The 27104-nt window shown below is 48.1% G+C and overlaps 2 protein-coding genes across 7 annotated transcripts in view; one reads left to right on the plus strand and one right to left on the minus strand.

The window, feature by feature from the left end:
• RAD54L (RAD54 like) overlaps positions 1-462 on the plus strand; it is a 29878-nt gene extending 29416 nt beyond the window's left edge. For all 3 annotated transcript variants that reach the window (XM_017540891.2, XM_017540890.2, XM_037742891.1), the window contains one exon: positions 58-462. In XM_017540891.2, coding sequence (XP_017396380.1) covers positions 58-268 — 211 coding nt within the window. In that variant the 3' untranslated portion in view covers positions 269-462. The remainder of the gene's footprint in view (positions 1-57) is intronic.
• On the minus strand, positions 386-27094 carry LRRC41 (leucine rich repeat containing 41). Of its 4 annotated transcripts, none has more exons than XM_017540888.2 (10): positions 26602-27094; positions 21154-21240; positions 20430-20500; positions 7670-8807; positions 3195-3455; positions 2372-2536; positions 2165-2263; positions 1477-1599; positions 1167-1242; positions 386-1069 (listed from the first exon to the last, which is right to left on the minus strand). In XM_017540888.2, exons 1-10 carry the CDS (start codon positions 26798-26800, stop codon positions 850-852), a joined length of 2439 nt encoding a protein of 812 aa, XP_017396377.1. In that variant the 5' UTR covers positions 26801-27094; the 3' UTR covers positions 386-849. The 4 variants fall into 4 exon arrangements, with proteins under 4 accessions (XP_017396377.1, XP_037598817.1, XP_037598818.1 ...); XM_037742889.1 differs by lacking the exon at positions 26602-27094 and adding an exon at positions 25735-26489; XM_037742890.1 differs by lacking the exon at positions 26602-27094 and adding an exon at positions 25491-25545.
• Positions 27095-27104: the final 10 nt, after the last annotated feature.

Consider the following 27104-nt stretch of genomic DNA (forward strand, 5'->3'; position numbering starts at 1 on the left):
CCCACACAGCAGGGAGATGGGATCTGTAATGACTTCAGCTGTGTCTTCTGCCCCTAGGTTGCACTGCCGACGCTGTGTCAACAGCCGCCAGATTCGGCCACCCCCTGATGGTTCTGACTGCACTTCAGACCTAGCTCAGTGGAACCACTGCACTGATAAGCGGGGGCTCCAGGATGAGGTACTCCAGGCTGCCTGGGATGCTGCCTCCACTGCCATCACCTTCGTCTTCCACCAGCGTTCTCATGAGGAGCAACAGGGGCTCCGCTGATAACGAGCTGGTCTGGGTGTAGCTCTTAGAGGAAGGAGATAGGGAAAAGGGGCTCCTTGCCCCAAAGGGCCCTGTTGAATTTTGTTCTCTGGGAGAAAATCATCAAGAAGGGCTGCATGATGTTTGCCCAAAATTTATTTTATAAGAAAAACTTTTTTTGGTTAAAAAAAAAAGAATAAAGGTATGAAAGGGTTTGAGGCCTGAGAGCAGTGTGATAAGCCCAGCAGGGAAGAGGCCCCTTATACTTCTCTAAAGCCTGGGTGCCTGCATGAGGAGGGAAAGCAGGAACCCAGGGTCAGGGGAACGGATTTCTTCAGCAATGATGATGACCACTGTAACCTCCTGGCCCAGGGTTCCCAGGATACTGAGTAAGGGGCCCAAAGGCTCTAAACTCAGCTGTGAGAATGCCTCTTGGCTGGGCCTCATCAAGGCCTCCAGGACCTCAGTGCAAGGGAAGACAGAAAAAAAGAGAAAAAGGGTGACAGAGAAATACAGAACTGGTGCTTGGGATCTGGGCAGCCCATGCTTCAGCCCCTGCAAGCTGATGGTACCGAGCATGAGCCTGTGAGGTACGGGCCCCGTCACATGGTGCTAACATAATCTGCGAAGGCCTGGGATGAGTCCCATGAGTCGCTAACCACATGGCAGGTAGCCCGGAGCCGCCGGATAGCTTCCCTGGCTGTGACTGCATCCTGGTCCAGCCAGTTCTGGAAGAGGCGCAGGTGACCAAAGGCTCCACGGCCCCAGCGCTCCAGCCGCTTGGCGAACTCCAGAAGCCCATCAGGCTTGATGCAGTTGGAACTGGTAGGGTGAGATGGATTAGAAATCCAGGAAGCAGCAAATTCCTGGTCTGTATCTCTGTAGCCCCATCCCTTGTCTTGCCCCTCCCCTCATGTACCTGATGTCCAGCTGACAGAGAGAGGAGGATGAATCCTCTGAGAAAACATCTGCCAGGGCCAGCAGGCCAGCGTTCCCTGTAGAGAAGGGGAGAAGTGCCTGTCACCTCCACCCAAGAACAGGGAACAAGGGTATCCCAACCCAACTTTGGGGAGAAGCCCAGCCCTGCTGGTTCCTGAAGCTCCAGCACAGAAATATCTGTATTCCAACTCCCGCGTTCCCAGTGGGGAGGTCTTTGTCTTTATCCATTGGGTTTTTAGGTCAAAAGCCTGGCCCCTTTCCCCTCTCCCTCCCCAGGGTCCGGCCCCCACCCAGGCGGTTCCCTGGCAGCCGGAGGCCCTTCAGTGTGGAGTTGCCCTTCATAGCAGCAACCATCTCAGGCAGAAATTGGGCTGGGCGCTTCTCAAACAGACGGCAGAAGGAGAAGGTAATCTCTGTCAAGAAAAATTATAGTAAATTCTGATGGCCACATTGGGACTGGTGCTGCCCCTCCTGCCCCAGTTGGCCCTAGCAAGGGGTATGAACATTATAGAGGCCCAAAAAGAGAAAGGAATTTGTCTAGGACTCAAGCAAGGCTGGAACTAAATCAGAATCCAAACCGAAGACTGAACCTAAATGTTCACTATAAGGAGGTTTTCTGCATAGACAATTCTCCATTTATTTCCTTCTTTCCTGGTCACTGACCACCCTCTATGCAGGGGTGGGGGTCAGAGAAAAGTCTGTGAGAGCCTGGCCTAGTACATTTATTTTGCCCCCCTCACCATTTTGTCCACCTCTGAAAGGTAAGAGAAACTTGGATGAGGTACTCTAAAAGAGCAATTTCTCATGTTTAGTAGAGGAGGAGTTGACGTTGGGGCTTTTAGAAGGAAAGTCATGCAGTTTCTATATTTTATAGTTGAGGACACAGGCCAAGAAAGGAACAGTTGTTTGCTCATTCAGATGATGGCAGAACCACAGTGAAGACCCAGGAAATGTCTGCGTTCTGAATGAAGAACTTACCTTGCAGAGTCAGATTCTGTAGCAAAAAGAGCACCTCGCTCTGACAGTCAGCCAGATTCATGTCATGGAAACTCAGTCTTTTCAGGGCTAGGTTGTACTCTGGATAGGAGGCAGAGACCATGGACCATGGACTTTAGTTTTCCCAGAGAATAATGTTAGGTCCCCACCTACTCCTCCTCTCCCTTCACCATTCTGGCTGGGTCCTACCTTTGAGTGTTTGCAAAACAAGCCCAAAATCCTGGGGAGAGGCAAAGGTGGCACTATCCAGGGACAGCTGCTGCAGAGAACCCGAGGCCTTCAGTACGGAGCAGAGCAGTGGAGCTGGCTGGGCTCCCCGTGGAAATCCCATCTCCAACTGCTCCAGGCAGTTTTCTGGATATGGTGGGGAAAGAAGATTCCAGCTGGCCATTTCTACCTCACTCCCATAGCAAGTCCCATGCTATTCTTAAGGGATTCATCTCAAAAATTATTTATTCATTCATTTGTCCTTGAGTGCCTACCGTATGTCAGGCACTGTGCTAGATTCTGGGAATTCAGCACTAAATAATGAGATTTAGTCCTTGCCCTTGAACTTTTAGACCAGGAAGACAGGCTACTCAGACACAAGCAAAGTAAGCAGAGTGGTGGGAGTGGGGACACAAGAACTAAGGGAACACAGAGCAGGGGAAGTAATCCAGTCTAAAGGTCAGTTCTTTTCCTTTTCTGGAAACCAGGCTGCCTTGGTCACTCTACTGATCTTATGGTGGTCTAGCCCCTCCCTGTCTAGCCCAACAGTATCTTAGTGGCAGACTCTAAAGGGGGAACAGTTTCCAGATAAGCCAGGAATGCGTGGTAGAGGAGGTCCTTCCCCTTTCCCCGTACAAATGCACCTCCACGTTTGTGTAGGGATGCACATGCGCGCACATGCACACACACACACACAGTGCTTCAACTGGTACGGTCCTTCCCCTTTCCCTGTACGAATGCACCTGCACGTTTGTGTAGGGATATACATGCGCATGCATACACACACACACACACAGTGCTTCACCTGGTATCTCCTCATCCCCTATTATGTGGCTAGGGGGCCCTGCATTCCCTGGCACACCAGGATTGTCCCGCTGGCTTGGGTGGTCAACACGAATAGAGAGGACCCGTAGCAGGGGCAGTGCTCGTACGATGGCACGCGTCAGCTCCAGGATGGGTAGTGGTGAGAACAGGTCACTGAGATGCAGGGCACGGAGGCGACATCCAGACTGGCCTGACAGGGCCCGCAGACTGTCTAGCAGGCGGAAGATGTTAGAGCCCAGACCTATGGCAGTAAAGAGATTAAATCAGAACCATGTGGGAGTGTCAGCAGGGGTAATATATTCAAATACAACTCTACTTTTGGTTACTATCAAATCTCTTGGGCTTTGGCTCAGCTTATTTAAACCCATTTGTCTTAACTACTCATCTATGTCTTGCTTTTTTCTTAGGTAACCAGCAAACTGATGTCTGCTGTTTTGGGCTATGCCCACAAGAAGCATCAGTCAGGGCAGAGTCACAAAATTTAGAAGATAACAGTATGGTGAGGCAGCATGTGGCTACCAGCTGAATGACAGGCCCAGACAGTAGCAGGTCTCTGGATTTCTGGGTTCTGAGTAGTTTTCTGAAGAAACTGGCCTTGAAGGAAGTAAGTTTTGGATAGAGGGAGAAGACATAGTCGAGTCACAGTGAGCTGGGAGTGGGGGCTCACACCTGTAATCCCAGCACTTTGGCAGGCCAAGGTGGGCAGATTACCTGAGGCCAGGAGTTTGAGACCAGCCTGGCCAACATGGTGAAACCCTGTCTCTACTAAAAATACAAAAATTAACTGGGTATGATGGCACACGCCTGTAGTCCCAGCTACTCAGGAGGCTGAGGCAGAAGAATCGCTTGAACCCAGGAGATGGAGGTTGCAGTGAGCCAAGATCACGCCACTGTACTCCAGCCTGGGTGATACAGCAAGACTCTTGTCTCAAAAAAAAAAAAAAAAGTTGCAGCTAGGAGAGTGCAAGGCCTGAATGGGATGCTTGCTTGTCTGGCTACGTGGGGCTCAGGAAACTGCTCTAGAGGACAGGGCGTTGAAGGCCACATTATGGAAAGGCGGCGGGATGTTTTAATTTCCTATAGGCCATAGAGAGCCTAAAAACTATGGGGAATGACAATGACCCAATAGGGAATACTTTAAAATAATTAATGGGTGGGAATGGGGCAGAAAAAGATAACCAAATCCCACAGGATGGACTAGGGTCCAGGAAGGTTAGAGTAGTTGCTTAATGCCACAGGCAAATAATTCCTTGGACTATGCGGGCTCCTATTGATTCACTCATTCAGCTAAACTACCCAGTGCCTACTAAATATCGTTTTTTGCTAGACACTAGTGAGCAGCACACTGGTTTTTTTTTAGCTCGATAATGCAAAGGATGGGTACCTAGTCCCGATTACATTAGTAAAGGCACTCCAGCTGAGTCCTAAAGAACATAAAGGAGACAGGCCAAAATTTAGGACGGATGATTGTGGCAGAGGAAACCTGGCATATGTAGAGGCCTGAGGGAGAACAAAAAAATTTCATAATGGCTGGTGTGAAAGTGTGAAGGGGGAAGGATTCAAAATACAACTATAGGCCAGACGTGGTGGCTCACACCTGTAATCCCAGCACTTTGGGAGGCTGAGGTAGGCGAATCATCTGAGGTCAGAAGCTTGAGACCAGCCTGGCCAATATGGTGTAACCCTGTCTCTAATAAAAATACAAACATTAGCTAGGCATGGTGGTGTGCGCCTGTAATCCCAGCTACTGAGGCAGTACCCAGGAGGGGGAGGTTGCACGGAGCTGCGATCTCGCCATCACACTCCAGCCTGGGTGACAGAATAAGACTCCATGTCAAAGACAACTATAGAGGTAACCAGGAGTGAGAACATGAATGACCCATAAGTAAAATTAAGCAGTATGGTGAGAGGAAGCCATTGAAAGGTGTTTGCATGAATGAATGACAGGGTCAGACCACATTTTTTAAAGAATACACGGGCTGCAGTGCAGACAGTGGATTGTATGGCAAGAGTAAGCAGTCTGGAAGAACTGCTGAAATGAGTTCAGGTAGGGAATAATAGTTTGAATTAAGGACGTGGAGATAGAGAAATAAATGAATTTAACAAGTTGTAAAGATAGGGCTGGGTGTAGTAGCTTATGACTATTATCTCGGCACTAGGAGGCTGAGGTGGGCAGGCCACTTGAGGCCAGAAGTTGGAGACCAGCCCGGCCAACACAGGGAAACCCTGTGCCTCCTAAAAATACAAAAAAACTAGCGTGGTGTGGTGGTGCATGCCTGTAGTTCTGGGTGGTTGAGTGGCTGAGGCATGAGAATCGCTTGAACCCAGAAGGTAGAGGTTGCAGTGAGCTGAGATCGCACCACTGGACTCCAGCCTGGGTGACAGCAACACTTTGTCTCAAAAAAGGAAAAAAAAGAAAACATAAAGATAGGACCTCATGAGCACATGTATGGAGTAAGACAGAATACAGGTTTCTTTGGGCAAGTGAGTAAGCTGATGTCACTGGGAACAGAAGGATTAGTATAGTGTGAAGGTGCATTCAAGTTGGATGTAATGAATTGTCGGGGGGCCTTATGGGTTATGAAGTGGTTATGTCTATTAGCTGGATAAATTAGTCTGGAAGTTCAAGAGAAAGATCTGGGGTAATGTCACATAAGTCTTTAGCACAGTTGACCTTTGAAACCACAGAAATTGATGAAACTGTCCAGGAAGAATGCATGAAGTGCGAAAGCTCTGAGGAACTCTGAATAAGCAGGAGAAAACTTTTTTTTTTTTTTTGAGATGGAGTCTCACTCTGTTGCCCAGGCTACAGTGCAGTGGCATGATCTCAGTTCACTGCAAACTCCACCTCCCGGGTTCAAGCAATTCTCTGCCTTAGCCACCCAAGTAGCTGGGATTACAGGTGCCCGCCATCACGCCTGGCTAATTTTTTGTATTTTTAGCAGAGACAGGGTGTCGCCATCTTGGCCAGGCTGGTCTTGAATTCCTGACCTCGTGATCCAACCGCCTTAGCCAAGTGCTGGGATTACAAGTGTGAGCCACTGCGCCCAGCCAAGAAAATATTTTTTAAGGTTGTGAAAAAAATAAAATTTCATAGCACTAAATGCTGCCAAGAAGTTACTGAAAAGTATACATTGGACTGAGTAACAAGGAGGACCTTGGTGACCTAGGTCCTTGCCAATGCAGTGGTAGGAGTATGAGGCTGGAAGGGGCTGTGAGACAAGTGGAAACAGTACAGATAACTAAGGTTGTAAAGAACAGGCGATAATAGAGCAGTTTGTTAATATGCCACATAGGGAGGTGGTGGTGGCAGTTTTTGGTGGAGACCTGTTAAAATGATGGTAGGAGAGAGTGGAAAGGAGGGGTAGTATAAACTGGTTTGAAAGCATGGATCTGCAGTCTGGTTGCCTGGTTTGAATCCTGGCTGTATAATTGCTAGGTTACCCTGAGGAAATCACTTGCCCTCATAGGGTTTTAAGGATTAAATTATTAGATTGAATTATCAAGAATAGTTAAAATATACCAGACACATACTAAGCAGTATATAAAAATTATCAGTTTGAGAAGCAAGCTTCCCTAAGAAATTGGGATGCTTGTTTCTCAAACTGATAATTCTTATATACTTCATTGTGAAGCTCTATGCATCTAGAGCACAGGTGGGAGAATTAGCTTTAGAAAGGATGGTGATCTCTTCCATTCTGGTGAAGAAGGATGAGTGCAGTTGAAGGAGAGTTTATAGGCTGCTTAGCAAGCTGAAGAAACTCATGTGATGGCTTCTATTTTCTCTGTGAAGTAGGTGAGGTCATCCCTGAGAAGGGAAAAGGAGGAAGGGTTTGGAAGTGGTAGGAATGGGAGCTGATGTTACAAGCATAGTGAGGGTTCATATGAGGTTAATGATCATGAATGTATAGTAACACTAATTTGCATAGTTGTATGATTTTTCTCTAGCAGTACTCAGCAACCTAGGCAGATTGCTGGATTTAGCCAGAGTTGAGGTTTTCCTAGCTGGGCACAAGTAGGAGGGAAATGGGGACTGAGGATTGCTTTCAGGTTGTTGGTCTGATAAATTGTGTCCCACACCCAGTCTGGACAGCTGCTCTGATATGACTGGTAAGGTGGTGAGGTCAAACTCTAGCCCTGCCTGGGCATGCATGTACTATACTTCTCCCACCTGCCCTTGGATTGCCTTCTGTATCTAAACTGTATTCATTCTTCAGATTCCAGCTGGCTGGTCTCATTGCCCCCTCAGGAACCCCTGCTCTCAACAATTAAGCCTATAGACTATGTTCCTCTCTTGCAGCACTGACAGTCTCCCCTTCTGTGAGGCATACAAGTCTACCTCTCCAGCTTCCTGATCATACACCCAATTTGTTCCTCCCACCTCCCCAGAATTAGGCACGGAGCTAGTGCTGCTGGGGAATCCAAACCCAATCCCTGCCACTCCAGGATGCTCACCATTGTAGGAGAGTGTGAGGCTCTCCAGTGACACCCAGGAGCTCAGCAGGTGGCATAGTGTCAGGGCTGCCTCTGTGGAAAGTGGAACTGTGAATAGCTCCAAGGTGGAGATGCTGCGGAATCGTTGTGAAGCTTCCAGTGCTGGAAGCCCCAGGCAGCTGGGATCTGATCCATCCAGAGCTCCACAAGCCACTTCCCCAATCTCCATCTCTTCACCATCCTCCTTCTCACCAGCCACAATAAAAACAAAGTCATACAGGTCTTCAGACTCTGTACCAGGCCCCTGACGGGCGCGAGCACCCTTCTTCCCTGCAGCTCGTTTGAAACGCTTTAGGGGCTTAGGCTGTGGGGCTGAGCTAGCTGGTGCCCGTTTGTATGAGGATGTAGAAGAAGAGGCAGAGGAGGTGGCTGCTGGAGCAGGGGGTGGCCGCTTGGTGCCAGGAGCCTCATGGGAGGTGGCTGGCGGGTGCAGCTCCCTCTTAAGGTCTGTTCCGCCTGCTATCAGGCTCTCCTGTGCGCTCCGGCGTGTTACCCGAGTGGCAGGTGCAGCTCTGGGCATCTGCTTGGCTTCACTCTTACGCCGGCTGGCCATCAGGGCTGCAGCACATCGCTCAGCGGCATCCCGGCGAGGCCGGCGTGAGCCCAATAAGAGGGACCCTTCATCTCGGGATGGGGCCCGGCCTCGAGAGGCCTCTCCACAGAGGCGGCAGGGTGGGCCACCAGGCCCTGGTTGCCAGAAGCCAGCACTCATGGTGAGAATAAGGATGAAAAGGGCTGACTCAGGCACAGGCCAGGAGTATAGTGACACTTGACTGACAGCCCCATGGTGAATGAGCTGATGCAACAGCTGCCGAAGTGACTGCTGCGCAGCCACATCAGAGAACAGCAGGTGGCGGAACTTGAGAGTGTGCAGGGAGCTGGCCAGTGTCTCCAGAACTCTGCGGTTGGGCTCAGCTACCAGCTCGGTTGCACCCTGCAGCATGTTACAGATGGTGAGCTGTCGGACATGGCGGGAGCTGTGCAGAAGAGGTGAGAAGCGCTGATCACAAAGACGCCTGTCAGAAGACACATCAATGGTCCCACGTAGAACATGGGAAAAAAAGGCCTCCATAAACTTAGCTCGCCAACAGGTCACACTCTGAAAAGCAGAAAACATGCCAGACACCAATGATATATCCATGAAACTGTCTGAATTTCCCCCTCTTCGAATAGCAAATTACTGAGTCAGGCAACACTCTAAACAAATTCATTTAATCTTCACATCTCTGAGGTATGTATTACTAGCCCTATTTCACAGGTAAAACCGAGATGCAAAGAGGATATCATCCGTGGTCACACAGGTAAATGGTTGGCTCATTTGAACCCAGGAAATCTGGTTCCAGAGACCATGATTTTACTATAGCATCTCAACTGAAATACTCACCCCTGTAAGTTCTTCTGTGTTTGTTTCTAGAACCTTATCCCAATTTTGTTTTCTTTCTTTTTTTTTTTTAAGACAGAGTCTCACTTTGTAGCCAAGGCTGGAGTGCAGTGGTGTGATCTCGGCTCACTGCAACCTCTGCCTCCCAGGTTCAAGTGATTCTCCTGCCTCATCCTCTGGAAAAGCTGGGATTACAGGCACCCGCCACCACAACCAGCTAATTTTTGTAATTTTTGTTTAGTAGAGGTGGGTTTCACCACGTTGGCCAGGCTGGTCTCAAATTTCAGACCTCAAGTGATCTACCTGCCTCGGCCTCCCAAAGTGCTGGGATTACAGGTGTGAGCCACTGTGCTTGGCCCCCCATACCAACTTCCACCAGCCCCCTGTCACCTCACACCTGATTACTTCATTAGCATCCTGATTGCTCTCCCTGTTCCCTATCCCAGACTACTTTGTGCAGGCTGGCTGGATTCATCTTTGTTAAACACTACTTTGATTACATCATACTGCTTTAGAACACCTGATGTCGGGCCAGGCGCGGTGGCTCACGCCTGTAATCCCAGCACTTTGGGAGGCTGAGGCGGGTGGATCACAAGGTCAAGAGATCGAGACCATCCTGGCCAACATGGTGAAACCCCGTCTCTACTAAAAAAAAATACAAAAAATCAGCTGGGCATGGTGGCACGTGCCTGTAATCCCAGCTACTCAGGAGGCTGAGGCAGGAGAATTGCCTGAACCCAGGAGGCGGAGGCTGCGGTGAGCCGAGATCGCGCCATTGCACTCCAGCCTGGGTAATGAGAGCGAAACTCTGTCTCAAAAAAAAAAAAAATAAATAAAACACCTGATGTCTCCCTACTGGCCTTCCACCCTATAGCCTCTGCCCGAGAAGCTTTATTTCCCACATCTTGCTTATGAGAATGCTTTGCTGTAGCCAAAGTGGTCACCCACAGACCCAAACGTGCCTATGTCCTTTCCTATATCTACCAGAAATGTAGAAATGTAGTCCATTGCTGGACTAGACTTCCTGAAAGGACTCAGAAACATGTCATTTGAAACTGTCTCTTGTTGGGACTCCTGTGACACTCTGACTACTCAAGACTAAGATGCCAGTACACTGTCTCAAGGTGTTGAGTCTCTTTGCCTGTACATATTATCCCAGCCAGATTAGAAATTCTTAGAAAGCAGGAACCATATCTTGATTTGTTTCTTCCAAGGCAACAGTTATTTGAGGGATAGGAAATCCCATCAGACTATTCTGCACTTGATCTTAGCCAAAAGGCCGAGAAGCGATTCATCGGACTATTCTGATGTGTTTAGTATAACTCTGAATGCAAGTGATTTTCAGCCTTTAGTGCACATCAGAATTCCCTGTGGTGCTTTTTTCCCCAGACATCCAGACTTGGTGATTTTGTTATATCTGAGGTAAGGTCCAGGCATCTCTATTGTTTGAACCATCCCCACGTGATTCTGATGTACATCAGAGGTTAGGAATTAACTGCTACCTAATCTAGAAAGGCATAATGGGACAAAGACAGGTACCAGACCCCAAAGTTTCTAATTTAAGATGATCCCTATGTCATCTCAGGGGCAGTAGAAAGTCAGGTCCCAGCTCTGTCAATATACTCTGGACTTCTCTGAACCTCTTATCTGCAAAATGTGGATAATCTGCTTCACAGGATTGTTGTGAAGATCAAAATGAAGTAGTACAAATTAAAGCACTTTGTAAAATATAAAAAATGTTACTGCTGCTGCCACTGCTAATATTAGCCTGGATGAGGTGTGAAATGGAGGCAGAGCCTGTTAAGCATGATGTTCATTCAGCCTAAAGCCAAGGCTGTGGGGCCTGAAGTTCCCCAACATTTCTTTGGTCCTTGCCCTGCCTCAATGCATTCCTCCATACTGCAATGACCCTCAGTACCTATTTGAGGTTCTTAGAAGGAACTAGGCCCCTGCTGTCCTCAAGCAAGTGTCATTCCTGTTTCCTTGGCTATTTCCCCAGACTCTGCCTGCTGTGGTAATAATTAGGAATGACTTCTTGCTTGAAATAACTGCAGAGCAGCAACACAGAAAGGCCTCGCTAATCAGCAGCAGGACATTACGAGTAGGAAAAACAGTATCTGGCAACCAAATCTCTGCTCAGCTTTGAGTGAAGGCAAAGAAGGTATCCTTTGGTCCTACCTTACACTAGCACTTTTCCTACGGATTTGCTGGCCCACACCCAGTCTTGAAAAACACTTGCAGGTAACCTTAGCAAGGCTTCAGCTTTATAAGTGAAGCTAGCCAAATGGTTATAATATCTGGGCCTAAAATATAGACAAAGATGGTGAGCCAAGATATTGTGGCTGTTTCTGGGTATAGGAGGCATAGGGGAAATGTAGGTTAAATAGGTAAATGCTGGACTTTTTCAGATATGTTAATGGTTGATGAAGACCATGGGAGACAGAATATTTGGAACACCCCAGACACAACTGCAGTGAGCCATGAGACAGTAATCAGAAACATGCATTCCAGAAGTAGGCTGCTTCAACTTGAATCTGGTTCTGCAATTCACTAACTTAGCAAAGTCTTTCTGCCTTAGTTTCATCATCTATAAAGTGGAAGATTACTAACATAGCATTTTTGTGACAGTTAAATGAGTATGTAAAGTTATGACAGCTCTCAGTGGTTTCTCACAAATTAACGTATCAGCAAACAGAAGATCACAAAGTTTTATTCCATCACCACTCTTAAGAATCTGTGCTAACATTCAAAGCTGACAGATGTTTGAGATCTAGTCTAAACCACTCATTTTTTGGTCTTGTATGATATCACAATGCAAAGTGATTTAGTACTTCATTTTCTGTTAGGGTAAGGGAAATGAGGCATGATCAGTAAAGTGACATCTGCCCACCAACACAATCCTTGGCCCATCCTCAATTGGCTAGTAGGGGAAGAGGAATTGTGCACACCAGGTAGGGAAGGTTAAACATCTTGTACTAACTTGTTAGAGCCAACAATATTCAAAACCTATATGATGTCCATTGTTTTCCTGATACCAGAAATGCTGTGTGTGGATAGAGAAGCAAATGAAAAATCATGGGCCAGGCATGGTGACTCATGCATGTAATCCCAGCACTTGGGGAGGCCAAGGTGGACAGATTGCTTGAGTCCATGAGTTTGAGACCAGCCTGGGCAACATGGCAAAACCCCATCTCTACTAACAATAGAAAAAATTAGCCGGGCAATTTTTAGTGGTGCACACCTGTAATCCAGCTACTTAGGAGGCTGAGATGGGAGGACAGCCTGGGCAACTGGAGTGAGACCATCTCAAAAAAAAGTATAAGCCAACTCTGGAGTATTTACGTATATGTGAGGTAGCCATATATATATATATATATATATATATATATATGTGACAACATTGAGATAATTCTCAACAGTTTCAAGTGCTGGGCTTTTAAAACATACCACGTATTCAAATATTTTTAGAATATTTTATTTTGAAAATGTGTACCATGTTTAATTGCTGTATTGAATATTTCCATTGTTTCTAGCTTTTATTATTATTATTTTTGGAGACGGAGTTTCTCTGTCGCCCTGGCCTGGGCTGTAGTGCAGTGACATTATATCAGCTTGCTGCAACCTCTGCCTCCCAGATTCAAGCAATTCTCGTACCTTAGCCTCCCAAGTAGCTAGGACTACAGGCACATACCCCATGCCTGGCTAATTTTTTTGTATTTTTTAGTAGAGATGGGGTTTTGCCACGTTGGTGAGGCTAGTCTCAAACTCCTGACTTCAAGTGATCTACCCACCTTAGCCTCCCAAACTGCTGGGATTACAGGCATGAGCTACCACACCTGGCCTGTTACTAGGTTTTAATGTTTGGATTTTTTTTTTTTCTTGAGACATTCTTGCTCTGTTGCCCAGACTAGAGTACAGTGGCATGATCTCCGCTCACTGCAACTGCCACCTTCCAGGCTCAAGCTATTCTCCTGCCTCAGCCTCCCAAGTAGCTGGGATTATAGACATGCACCACCACACCCAGCTAAATTTTGTACTTTTGGTAGAGACGGGGTTTCGCCATGTTGGCCAGGCTGGTCTTGAACTCCTGACCTCAGGTGATCCACCTGCCTTGGCCTCCCAAAGTGCCGGGATTACAGGTGTGAGCCACTGTGCCTGACCCTGTTTTTAGCTTTTTGATATTAAACTCTTCTGTAATAAACATCTGGAAATAAATCTTCATGAGTATCTCAATTTTTATATACTATAAATTCTAAGATGTAGAATTTCTAGACAAATTATTTTTTTTTTTCTTGGAGACGGAGTTTCGCTCTTGTTACCCAGGCTGGAGTGCAATGGCACGATCTCGGCTCACCGCAACCTCCGCCTCCTGGGTTCAGGCAATTCTCCTGCCTCAGCCTCCTGAGTAGCTGGGATTACAGGCACGCGCCACCATGCGCAGCTAATTTTTTGTAGTTTTAATAGAGACGGGGTTTCACCATATTGACCAGGATGGTCTCGATCTCTTGACCTCGTGATCCACCTGCCTCGGCCTCCCAAAGTGCTGGGATTACAGGCTTGAGCCACCGCGCCCGGCCTGAAAAATTATTTTTTTAAGAGACAGGGTCTTGCCCCATCACCCAGGGCTGCAGTGCAGTGGTGAGATCATATACTGGAACTCCTGGACTCATGCAATCCTCTTGCTTCAGCCTAGCAAGTAGCAGGGAGGACTATAGACGCCACTACACGCAGCTAATTTTTAATTTTTTTCTGTAGAGATGAGGTCTCACTATATTGCCCCAGCTGATCTTTTCTTTTTTTTGAGATAGAGTCTTGCTCTGGTGCCCAGGCTGGAGTGCAATGGTGCAATCTTGGCTCATTACAACCTCTGCCTCCAAGGCTCAAGTGATTCTCCTGCCTTAGCCTCTGGAATGGCTGGGAATACAGGCACGTGCCTCCATGCCCAGTAATTTTTGTATTTTAGTAGAGACAGCGTTTCAGCATATTGGCCAGGCTTGTCTCAAACTCATGTACTCAGGTGATCCACCTACCTCTGCCTTCCAAAGTGCTGGGATTACAGGTGTGAGCCACTGTGCCTGGTCACTGGCTGGTCTCAAGCAGTCCTCTTGCCTGGGCCTCCCCCCAAAGTGCTGGGATTATATGTGTGAACGACTGTTCCCAGCCTAGATTTTTTTTGCAGGTAGAGGGTCTCTGCCAGCCAGGCTGGAGTACAGTGGCACTATCATAGCTCACTGCAGCCTCAACCTCCTGGGCTCAAGTGATCCTCCCACCTCAGCTTCCCAATTAGCTGGGAGGTACATGCCAACATAACCAGCTAATTTCTAAAAATGATTGCAGGCCAGGCATAGTGGCTCACACCTGTAATCCCAGCACTTTGGGAGGCTAAGGTGAGTAGATCACTTGAAGTCAGGAGTTCGAGACCAGCCTGGCCAACGTGGTGAAACCCTGTCCCTACTAAAAATACAAAAAGTAGCCAGGCCTGGTGGTGGGCGCCTATAGTCTCAGCTACTTGGGAGGCTGAGGCAGGAGAATCACTTGAACCTGTGGGCAGAGGTTGTAGTGAGCCCAAGATTTCGCCATTGCAATCTTAGCTGTACATGTTGGCAGACTGGTCTCGAATTCATGGGTTCAAGAGATCCTCAAAGTGTGGAATTACAGGTAAGAGCCACCATATCCAGCCAGCGTAGATATTTTAAAATGTGAACAAATATTACCAGATTGCCTACCAAGAAAGTTATAACAATTTCTGTTCTCACCAATAGGATATTAAAATGCAAATTTTACCCATCCATGGCCAAACCTAGGCATTACCTTTGCAATAAAAACCAAATCAAAAGGAGACTTTACTAATGTAAGAGGTGAAATTTTACCTTCTCAGTTTGATCATGAGACTTAACATTTTTCACTTTACTGGGGATTTTCGTATATTTCGTGATGTGCCCAAATCCTTACTCATTTTATTTTACTGGGATATTTGTCTTTTTCTTATTTTGTGACCCTTTGTTTTGCAACTATTGTTGCAAATGTTCTTTCCCAAGAAAGAACATATTTACAGAGTCTCACTCTGTTGCTCAGGCTGGAGTGCAATTGTGGGATCTCGGCTCACTGCAACTTCCATCTCCTAGGATTTAAGCAATTCTCTGCCTCAGCCTCCTGAGTAGCTGGGATTTCAGCCACCTGCCACCACGCCCAACTAATTTTTGTATTTTTAGTAGAGACGGGGTTTCACCATGTTGGCCAGGCTGATCTTGAACTCCTGACCTCATGATCTGTCCGCCTTGGCCTCCCAATGCACTGGGATTAGAGGCGTGAGCCATCTTACCCGGCCATATTTACCTTTTAAAATTTGGTTATGGTGTTGGCATTTTAATTTTTTTCTAATTAATACAAAGTCCTGGAGATAGTATTAGCATTTTATGTGGTTAAAATGTCTGTATTGGCTGGGCGCAGTGGCTCACGCCTGTAATCCCAGCACTTTGGGAGGCTGAGATGGGCGGATCACGAGGTCAAGAGATGGAGACCATCCTGGCCAACATAGTGAAACCCTGTCTCTACTAAAAATACAAAAAAATTAGCTGGGCGTGGTGGCGCACACCCGTAGTCCCAGCTACTCCGGAGGCTGAAGCAGGTGAATTGCTTGAACGCGGGAGGTGGAGGTTGCAGTGAGCCGAGACTGCGCCACTGCACTCCAGCCCGGCGCCTGTCGACAGAGGGAGACTCTGTCTCAAAAAAAAAAAGTCTGTATTTTTTTTCTCAGTTCTTTAATAATTAGTACTCTTGGCTGGGCACAATGGCTTATGCCTGTAATCCCAGCATTTTGGGATGCTGAGGCGGGCTGGACACCAGGTCAAGAAATCGAGACCATCCTGGCCAACATGGTGAAACCCTGTCTCTACTAAAAATACCAAAATTAGCTGGGCGTGGTGGTGCACACCTGTAGTCCCAGCTACTTGGGAGGCTGAGGCAGGAGAATTGCTTGAACCCAGGAGGTGGAGGTTGCAGTGAACCAAGATCGTGTCACTGCACTCCAGCCTGGCAACAAAGGGAGACTCTGTCTCCAAAAAAAATAACAATAATAATTAGCACTCTCTCCATCCTGAGATAAGGATGGTCACTTTTATTATTTTTTGTTTTGTGCTCTTTTTCTTGAGACAGGGTTATGACACTGGAATGCAGTGTCATCATTGCTCACTGTAGCTTTGACCCCTGACTCTCAGTTGATCCTCCTGCCTCAGCCTCCTGAATAGCTGGGACTATAGACACATGTCAGCACACCCACATAATCTTTGTATTTTTTTGTAGAGACAAGGTTTTGCTGTGTTGCCCAGGCTGTTCTTGGACTCCTGGACTCAAGCGATCTGCCTGCCTTGGCCTCCCAGTTTTGCTGGGATTATACGCATGAGCCATCATACCCGGCCTGTTTTGTGCTTTCACTTTTTTTGTTTATTGGTTTCATTATTATTATTTTTTGAAACAGAGTCTTACTCTGTCACTCAGGCTGGAGTGCAATGGAGTGGTCTAGGCTCACTGCAACCTCTGCCTCCCAGGTTCAAGTGATTCTTGTGCCTCAGCTTCCTGAGGAGCTTAGATTATAGGCTTGCATCACCACACCCGACTAAGTTTTTTATTTTTATTTTGTATTTTTATGTTTTTTGAGTTGGAATCTTGCTATGTTGCCCAGGCTGGAGTGCAGTGGTGCAATTTTGGCTCACTGCAACCTCTGCCTCCTGGGTTCAAGCAATTCTCCTGCCTCAGGCTCCCAAGTAGTAATCCCAGAGTAGCTAGGATTACAGGCGTGTACCACCACACCTGATTTTCAGTAGAGATGGGGCTTCAACATGTTAGCCAGGCTGGTCTCAACTCCTAATCTCAAGTGATCTGCCCACCTCAGCCTCCCAAAGTACTGGGATTACAGGTATGAGCAACTGTGCCTGGCCTAAGGGGTTTCACCATGTTAACCAGGCTGGTCTCAACTCCTGACCTCAAGTGATCTGCCCACCTCAGCCTCCCAAAGTGCTGGGATTATAGGTGTGAGCCACCATACCTGGCCTGTTTAATTTTTTTTTTTTTTTCCTGTGCTCTGGTGTTGAAATTGATTTTTTTTCTTTTTTTGAGACAAGATCTGGCTCTATTGCCCAGGCTGGAGTGCAATGGCATGATCTTGGCTCATTGCAACCTCTGCCTCCTGGGCTCCCTCCCACCTAAGCCTCCTGACTAGCTGAGACTACAGGTGCGTACCACCACACAAGGATACATATTTGTATTTTTTGTAGAAATGGGGTTTTCTCCATGTTGCCCTGGTTGGTCTCAAACTCATAAGCTCAAGCAATCCACTCACCTCAGCCTCCCAAAGTGCTGAGATTACAGGTGTGAGCCACTGTGCCCAGCCTTTTCTGTTTTATTTTATTTTATTTTTTTAAAGACGGGGTTTCACCATGTTGGTCAGGCTGGTCTTGAACTCCCGACCTCACGTGATCCGCCCACCTTGGCCTCCAAAGTGCCTGTATTACAGGTATGAGCAACTATGCCCAGCCTTCTTTCTTTTTTTTTTTTTTTAAGAGACATGGTGTCATGCTGTCACCCAGGCTGGAGTATAGTGGCGTGATCATAGCTCACTGCAGCCTCCAACTCCTAGGCTCCAGCTATTCCTCCCACTTCAGCCTCTGGAGTAGCTGGGATTATAAATGTGAGCCACTGTACCCAACTTTTGTGCCTTTACTTTTTACAACTAATTCTTTATACAGAAGTCATTAGAGTACACTGTAAAGTGAGGCTCTAACTTAACTTTTTCCAAATGGCTAACCAGTTGGCAGAGAATCATTTATTGAGTAAATCTTAATTACTCCATTGCTTTGTCTCTGGAGTATCTATTCTATTATACAGATCTCTTTTTTTGTTAGTTTTTTGAAACAGGGTCTCTCTCCTGTCACCCAGGCTGGAGTCTAGTGGTGTGATCTTGGCTCACTGAAGCCTTGGCTTTCCAGGCTCAGGTGATCCTCCTACCTTAGCCTCCTGAGTATCTGGGACTACAGGCGTATGCCACCATGCCCAGTCAATTCTTTCTATTTTTAGTAGAGACAAGGTCTTGCCATGTTGCCTGGGCTGGTCTTGAACTCCTGGGTTCAAGCGATCTGCCTGCCTTAGCCTCCCAAAGTGCTAACATTACAGGTGTGAGCCACCATGCCTGTCCTTACAGATCTCTTTATACACCCTAGTACTACACAGTTTGAAATACTATTGCTTTATAAGCATTCAGAGGCTGTATCTATCTTGCTCATCATTGCATCCCTGGAACCTAGCATAATGCATGGAACTGAGCAGGCACTGAATAAGTGTTTCTGACTTATGAGGTAAAGGTTATTGTCATGCTAAAGTGGGAAGCGGAACACACCCTCTGGAATGGATGCACTCCAAGTCAGGACCTCTGCCTAAGTGACTGTTGGGCCACCAAGCTTGGGGCCTCTAAATGTGCTCTAAGCCAAGAAGACAGGGTAATAAACATTCTTTTCCAGAAAACTTTCTCAAAGAGAAAAATATCTTTATCACCTGCTGGTCAACTATACTGCTTGTTAAATACTGGAACAAAGTGAATCTGATGTTTCCTTTAAGATGACAAAAAGTAGTTATTGTTTTCTAATATTCTTGAGTCCACTTCCCCTCCTCATAAGGCCTGGTGTCCTCATTCTGAACTCCAAGGGTTGCAGTCTAGATTTGGAAGTAAATAAGCTGAAGGAGATGGGGCTGAATGTTACTGAACCCAATGCATCCCCAGAAATTAAATCTCCAATTCGTGATATTAGCTTTTTGCCCCCATTATTTGGCCTCATTCAACATATAAAGCTGAGTTCAAATACTACTTCCTAGGAAAGACTTTCTTGTTCTCTCTCAACCTCCTTACTATCCTCTATTACACCACTTATTCTATCATATGTGAGCTATTTGTAGATTTCCCTATTAAACTGGTAGGTCCTTGCTGGGCGTGGTGGCTCACGCATGTAATTGCAGCACTTAGGAGGCCAAGGTGGGAGGATCACCTGAGGTCAGGAGTTGGAGACCAGCCTGACCAACATGGAGAAACTCTGTCTCTACTAAAAATACAAAAAAATTAGCCAGGCATGGTATTGCATGCCTATAATTCCAGTTACTCGGGAGGCTGAGGCAGGAGAATCACTTGAACCAGGGAGTTGGAGGTTGTAGTGAGCCAAGATCGCATCATTGCACTCCAGCTTGGGCAACAAGAGAGAAACTCCATCTCAAAATAAATAAATAAACTGGTAGGTCCTCAAGATTAGGGGCTGCATCTGTACTTCCAATATCTAGTGTAAGATCTGGTAGCTGGTTAAGTTTCAGTAAATGTTTACTGAATTAAATCTGCAAAAGAAACTCTGCTTAAATGAGAGCTCCAGTGATTTATATCTCAATCAGTGAATAGTAGAATCTCAGGGCAAAAAGGAGCCCTAAAAATCTTCTTGTGTAACCCCTTTTACAATGCTGAATTCCCTGCAAAATACCCTTGTGTCAAGGAGTTATCCAGACTCCATCTGAACTTAGTGATGGGATGTTTATTACCTCTAGAATTAGCTTGCTTCATCACTGATAGGCTCGGAGTTTAAGCTTTACCTTCAGTTTAGCAAAAATGTACCTTCCATTAGCTTCCATCCAGAACAAGTCTATTAATCTTCTTTCATGTGACAGCCATATATTTCAAGATGGGTCATGTTTCCCAAGTCTTCTCTTTTTCAGGAAAAGCATCTCCAGTCTTCCAAATGTGACTCACATAATGTGGCTTTGACTTCTTTCTCTGTACTCCAGGGGTAGCCTGACTACTGCAGAGCTAGGCAGGACTATTGTCCCCCTTGTCCTTTAACCTATATTTACATTAGTTCACACAGCTAAAGGTATAGTCATTATGAGTGGCTTCAGCACATAGTTGACTAAACTCCCTTAATCTTTTTTATACAAGCTCTTACTAAGCAGACTCCTTTATCCCTCATCCTGAGGCCATGCAATTGGTACTTTTATAACTCACTGAAGTATTGGTATATTCTATTAAATTTCATTTTGTTAGATTTGACCATTGCGCTAACACCATCCAGAACTCTAGGAATCCTGGCTCTGCCATTCAAAACTAACCTTCCCTGTTTTGTGTTCCCTGCAAATATGGTGAGCAAGCAATTCAGTGACAAATGCCAAATGGACCAAAACCTTGTGACAAGCCATCAGAGCCCTCCTCCCAAATCCATCATTGCCTCTGTACTTTCCCAGTACCCAGCTAGTGTTTGTGTGCTATTCCTGCTTTTACCATGTAAAATCAGGCTACTGTTCTACCTGATAACTTACTTCCAAACTGGAAGGCCTTGTCTTCATCAGCTCATCCCAGAGTCGGCGCCAGATGGCCTGAGTGGAGAGGCCTGTAGGGAGAAATATCACACTTGGCTGCTTGCTGGCTACCATAAGTAAAGTACATCAACCTTTCATGTTGTCCTCTGGGTTCACAGGAGCAATATGGCAGAGTGATCAAGAGCACTGGCTCTAAAGATTTATTGCCTGGGTGTGAGTATCAGCAAACTACGCTCTAGCTATGTGACTTTGGGCAAGTTACTTAATTTGTCTGTGGTTCAGGTTCCTCATCAGTAAAATGTAGTTAATAACAGCTACTTCATAGGGTTGTTGAAAAGATTACAGTAAATGAGTTTCTCTGGATAAAGTGCCTAGGACAGTGCCTGGCACATTAGGGTTAAATATTAGCTGTTAACAGCTGTGTCTAATGAGGGGAGGAAGCTTGGTAAAATAGAAAAACTAAGATTCAGAAGATCTAGGTCCTCATTCTGGCTTTGTTATTAATTGTGGTGTGCCTGTGTCTCACTTTTATCAGTATAATAAAGATCATCTACTTGGCTTTGTGTTTCACAGGACACTGAGGAATGAGGAAGAAAAACAGGTGTGAGGGTACTTTTTGAAAAGCATGAAGTTCTAGCAGGTATTAGGTATAATATTTACCTGAAGAACATTATGGTGCCTTGTTCACAATCATTAACTGAGAAAGAGACAGAGAGATACTCACCTTTCTTGAGGGCAGTTTCCTCAATTCTTTCCAAGTAATATATATTGAGCAGAGGTAGGATACTTTGAAGTATTGGGCCTGGGAGGGCTACAAAAATCAAAACAAAAGTTTACTTTCCCTCCCCTCCCCCACCCACCCAAGAGGGTTCCAAGCATTATTTATTCTACTGGAAAGGAAAATGGAAGGGTGGACTTCTCATTTGACAAATGGAACCTCTAGAAGCTAACCTAGGTCTCTTCCAAACTCTGGTCCACTTATCTTCAGCCACTCAGTTGGAAGCTGGAATTTCAGAAGTAAGGGTGAAATAATCCCACAAAACAAGCTGACATGCTAAATGAGCTTGACATGCTTATTTAAGAGCTGGTCAGTTCACTTCTGCCCAAGCAAATGAAGCATTCAGCATTGAAAAGGACCTACTGAATAAGTGTGATAAAAGATCTTTCATAATCTGCCTTGCTAATATCAGCTCCCTGCTTTGCCTCCTACATTTTGGCCACACTTAACTGCTTTTTCATTTACCTAACATATTATGCTGCTTTCTGCCCCTGTACCTTTGTCACACTGTTCTCTCCAACAGGAATGTCCTTTGTCATGCTGTTCTCTCTAACAGGAATGTCGTTGCCACTTTCAGTATATCAACTACTCATCTTTCAAGTATCACATGTCCTTTATTAAGTCTTTCCTGAATTCCCTTCCCAGATTAACCACCACCATCCTTTGGGCTACTGTTATACCCTGAACTAGTACTTTCCTATGAAGAATAGAAACAATTTGTGTCTCTAAAGTCAATATATCTTTTTTTGTGTTTTTTTGAGACAGAGTCTTGCTCTGTCGCCAGGCACCAGGCTGGAGTGCAGTGGTGCAATCTCGCCTCACTGCAATTTCCGCCTTCTGGGTTCAAGAAATTCTCCTGCCTCAGCCTCCCAAGTAGCTGGGACTACAGGCGCAGGCCACCACGCCTAGCTAATTTTTGTTTTTAGTAGAGAAGGGATTTCACCCTGTTGGCCAGGATGGTCTCGATCCGCCTGCCTCGGCCTCCCAAAGTGCTGGGATTACAGGCGTGAGCCACCGCACCCAGCAGAAAGTCAATGTATCTTAAAAACAAAACCTTAAAAACAAAACAAAACTTTCTCTAGTTCTAAGAGCCACTATAGTACAATGTCTAAAGGGTTTGGCCTCTAGAGTAGGACATCTGGGTGAAATCCTGACTACTTAGTTAAATGTGAATCCTTGGACAAATTATTTAAGCCTCTTTAAGCCTCAGTTTCTTCAACTGGAAAAAATAGAGGCCAGGCACAGTGGCTCACACCTGTAATCCCGGCACTTTGGGAGGCTAAGAGGATCACTTAAGCCTAGGAGTTTGAGCTATAGTAAGCTATGATCAAACCACTTCACTTGAGCCCAGGTGACAGAGTGAGAACTCCATTTCAAAACAAAACAAAAATTAGCAGGGTGTGATGGTGTGCACCTGTGGTCATAGCTATTTGTGAGGCAAAAGTGGGAGGACTGCTGGAGTCCAGGAAGTGAGGGCTGCAGTGAGCTGTGCCTGGACCACGGCACTCCAGCCTGGGTGACAGAGCAAGACCGTGTCTCAAAAAATAAATAGGCAGGGCGCAATGGCTCACACCTGTAATCTCAGTACTTTGGGAGGCCAAGGCAGGCAGATCACTTGAGGTCAGGAGTTTGAGACCAGTTTGGTCAACATGGTGAAACCCTGTCTCTACTAAAAATACAAAAACTAAGGCTGGGCACGGTGGCTCAAGCCTGTAATCCCAGCACTTTGGGAGGCCGAGACGGGTGGATCACGAGGTCAAGAGATCGAGACCATCCTGGTCAACATGGTGAAACCCCGTCTCTACTAAAAATACAAAACATTAGCTGGGCATGGTGGTGCGTGCCTGTAATCCCAGCTACTCAGGAGGCTGAGGCAGGAGAATTGCCTGAACCCAGGAGGCGGAGGTTGCGGTGAGCCGAGATCGCGCCATTGCACTCCAGCCTGGGTAACAAGAGTGAAACTCCATCTCAAAAAAAAAAAAAAAAAAAAAATACAAAAACTAGCTGGGTGTCATGGCGCACGCCTGTAATACCAGCTACTTGGGAGGCTGAGGCATGAGAATCACTTGAACCCAGGAGGTTGCAATGATCCGAGATTCTACTACTGCACTCCAGTCTGGGCGACAGAGCAAGACTCTGTCTCAAAAAAATAATATGAAATGGAGAGAAGAGTAATTAACTCATGACATTGTTGTGAAAATCATGCTTGTAATCTGTTTAAAACAATGCCCGGCCATAATAAGCTCACTAAATGTTGGTTTTTATTATTTTTACCCTGTCAGTGCCATCTCTGTTCAATCAAGAACAGGTTAAACTCACACCTGGAATCCCTGTAATCTTTGGGAGGTCAAGGCAGGGGAGATTGCTTAAGCCCAGGAGTTTGAGACCAGCCTGGGTAATATGGCAAGACCCGTCGCTACCAAAACTACAAAAAAAAATTAGCCAGGTGTTGTGGTGCCTGCCTGTGGTCCCAGCTACTCAGGAGGCTGAGGTGGGAGAATTGCTTGAGCTCAGAAGGTGGAGGTGGCAGTGAGCTGATATCATGCCACTACACTCCAGCCTGGGTGACAGAATGAGACCCCATCTCAAAGAAAAAGAACAAGTCTAAGATCTTGGAGTACACCAAAACTTTCGCTCCAGGATCTCTTTTTATTTTACTTTTAGAATAAATGAATCTTGATATATGAAAATCTAGTATAATTCTTTGTACACAGTAGGTCCTTGATGTACCTGCTGAGTGAAAGTGTTAATTCCCTATGCTTTTACACACGAATGTAGTCTACATCACCTTTCATCTGGACTATGACAACAGCCTAATTCTCCTTCACCTCAGTCTCTAACCAGTCCCTCTTCACCCTGCTCTTGGTGATGACATTATCCTCTTCAAAACCCTTGGAGGTCTCTCTACTGCATTCATGATAAAGTCCAAACTCCACATCCTGGTATTCAAGGTATAATATACCTTATTCTACTTTAGTTTCCTCATTGTACCGTTTCCTGCTGTCTCTATACACCCCACTGCCCCGACTCCTTAACAAAGCGACGCTAGTCCACTACCTCCAGGAAGCCTTTCCTGGCTGTTAGCCCACACTGAGACCTTCCTCCAAAATGGCAATGCTTAGCAGGCCTCTTCCTCGGCTATTCTCCTAAGAGGCCTTACTTGATTCAGCTTTTTCTGTGTGACTCTTTACCCGGTCTAGGCCCACAGGAGCTCTTCCTCCCCTGTCTCCTCTTAACCTGGCTGGGGACTCAGCCAGTAATGGGGAGGTGGTATGTACAGCAGTGGTGGGGGAGGGAGAAGAGCAAAGGAGATTCAGTAAATCATCAATTGTTTTTGCGGGAAAAGGCAACACAGGAAGAAATTCCTCCAGAGCCTTACCCCTTTTCCCTCCAACCTGCTCCCCTCTAGTTAGCCATCCCTTCTCGCAGTTACAGGAATTCTCATCCCCTGTTACCCATAAACCTCCCTCTTCCTTTCTCCATTCTTCTTAAGCTAGGCTTGTCTTTGCTTATTTCCAGCCTGCACCTTTAATGCTACTTGTTCCCAACCTAGGGCCTCCACGCCCAGTCACTTTCCTTTTTAGCGAGTCTTAGCATCCCAGAAGCTCCAGGCGGACAAGCCAGACCCTCTCGGCCTTCTTCCCCATGCCCTAAGACTTTTCTGAGCTCCCCGCTCAACTCCACGGAAACTCCTCCCGCTCCCCAAGGGACGGCCTGACCCTTGTTTTCTCGGCCGCTGGCTGGCCGGGGGCCTCCACCGTCCCCGGCCCTCCACTGTACCGTCTGCACACCGGCCCGACTTCTAACAGCCTCTCCCGCTACCACTACGCAGGACACTCGGGCGTCCGGGTACTGGGCTCCATTCCCACAGCCAAGGGCCTCCCCGACCACCCTCCAGCTTATCCCAGAGTTGCAGCACGCCAAACTCCAGGGCCTTTTCCCCACGCCCCTTCCTCAGGGTATAACTCAAGCCCCGCGCCCTGCAACCTCGAACCCTCAAAGCCCTCAGTCCTGTCCCGACCTGGGCCTTCCTCTTGCAAAGACGCCACGGCCACCCGCAAGGCCTCCTCGTGGAACCTCCCCCGCGCCATCTCCAGGCCCGGGGCCTGCTCTCCTGCCACCCTCCCCCGCAGGCCTCGGCCGGGCCTGCCACCTCCTCGCCCAACTCCAGCCCGGGCCTCCGGACCCCACCCTCACACCACCAGCCTGTCAGGCCCGAGGCCTCCCCTGTCCCTGCGTGGCCAGGCCTGCTTGGCAGAGCCTCTTTCCCCTCTTTCACGCGCCCCACGGTGCGGACCCAAGTTTCCCTCGTCAGCTGCCAGGCCGCGGCCGGTGGTCCCCAATCCACAGCCCCGCCTCCCAGCCCAACTGGCCGGTTCGCCCTCCCCGGCCGTTCATCCCGGCACCCCAGGCCTCCCTCTACCCAGGCCCGGCCCTTCGGTCCCGGCCGCCCTCAGGCCTGGGGCCTCCGTTCACTCCCATTCAGCCCAAGGCCTCTTAGCTGCGGCGCGCCCCCTTCCACGGCACCCGGCAGTCCGGGATCCCCGGGCAGTCGCCGCGCTTGAGGCCTCCTCGGCCCTTCCCGCCTGCCAGTCATTCGAGCCTCCCTCGCTTGCTGAGCCGCTCCGGGCCCCCACTCCACTCGCTCTGCCGCCCCTCCTCACCGCTCGAGCCGATGCGAGGGGCCTCCAGCGGCCTCCTGTCCTCCGGGTCGCTCGGTTGCTCAGTCAGTTTGGCCACCGAGACCCCGGTCGCTCCCGTCAGCCCTGGGCTATCAGACAGGCCGCGGCGCCCCGAGCCTCTCGGCCTCTCCCCCCACTGCCCCGTTCCCTCGCTCTGCAATCCGCTGTCCTCCCCTCCGCCCATCGGCTTGGCCTCCGAAGTCTCGAGCCCCGTGGCGTGTCAGGCAGACACTGGAGGCCCCGGGCCATCAGTCAGGTTCGGTGGTCCCGGGCCTGGCCTCCTGGCCTTAGGCCGGACCGCACAACTTCGGCCCCTGCCCTAGGGCAGCCGGGCCATTGCTGCCGGCCGGTTAGACACCCGACACTCCTCAGCCCGGCCCAGCCAAGTGTCAGTTCGCTGCCCACAGCTCCAGCCCGCCAGTCCAGTCTCAGTCGCCCGGGCCCTGCCTGCTTCGCCCCAGACCGGGCCTCCTGGCCTCGCCCCCCGCGCCCCCATGCCAGGCCGCGGTGCGGGTCAGTCTGCCCATTAGGTCTCCGTCTTTACTCTGTCCAGCTCTGTCAGTCACAAAATTCATCCTCGGATCCCACGATCTGGCTTCCAGTGCCCCAGGCTGGGCCTTGCCCCGGGCCTCCCGGCCTCGCCCCCCGCGCCCCCCGGCCGCTGGGCCGCCCTCGCTCTAAGCCAGAGGTAGCCCCTCACCCCGCGACTTACCCCACACCCCGCTCTCCAGAACCCCCATATGGGCGCTCACCGCCCGCCCGCACAGCTCGAACAGGGCGGGGGGAGCGTTGGGGCCCGAGGCCGAGCTCTTCGCTGGCGCCGCCTCCCGGGACGTGGCCTCCATGGTCGTTGCCGCCGCTACCTCACAGAACCAGCAACTCCGGGCGCGCCAGGCCTCGGGCGCCGCCATCTTGGGGAGGTGCGCGAGCCCGAGAGTGTCGCCCGCGGACCGCCATCTTGAAAAGGTCAGCAGTTAGGACGGCTCCATAAGCAATATGGGGAAGACTGTAAATTATGCTAAAGGAATTTTGAATAAGCAAGCACACCTTCCAAGTCTCTTAGGAGCTACTATTTTAGATAAAGTCGTAGATCTATATACTTGGGTCTTCTCTGACTAAAGGGGTGTTTCTTTGCAAAGCCTCCTCAGATGCAAACATCAGCTACCCCTAAACCCAGCCGCTGGCTGGTAGTACATGCCAATCTGAGCATGTGTT

This window comes from Cebus imitator, unplaced genomic scaffold, assembly GCF_001604975.1.
Source record: "Cebus imitator isolate Cc_AM_T3 unplaced genomic scaffold, Cebus_imitator-1.0 Scaffold129, whole genome shotgun sequence".
In the NCBI taxonomy this organism is placed as follows: Eukaryota; Metazoa; Chordata; class Mammalia; order Primates; family Cebidae; genus Cebus; species Cebus imitator.

Excerpts from the sequence above, each read along its gene's own strand:
- LRRC41 (XM_017540888.2), bottom strand. The coding sequence starts at position 26,800 with ATGGCGGCGCCCGAGGCCTGGCGCGCCCGGAGTTGCTGGTTCTGTGAG. Across the intron at positions 2,264-2,371 it reads TGTTTTGCAAACACTCAAAG|AGTACAACCTAGCCCTGAAA; the intron begins GTAGGACCCAGC and ends CCTCCTATCCAG. Across the intron at positions 1,243-1,476 it reads GCTGCCAGGGAACCGCCTGG|GGAACGCTGGCCTGCTGGCC; the intron begins GTGGGGGCCGGA and ends CCTTCTCTACAG.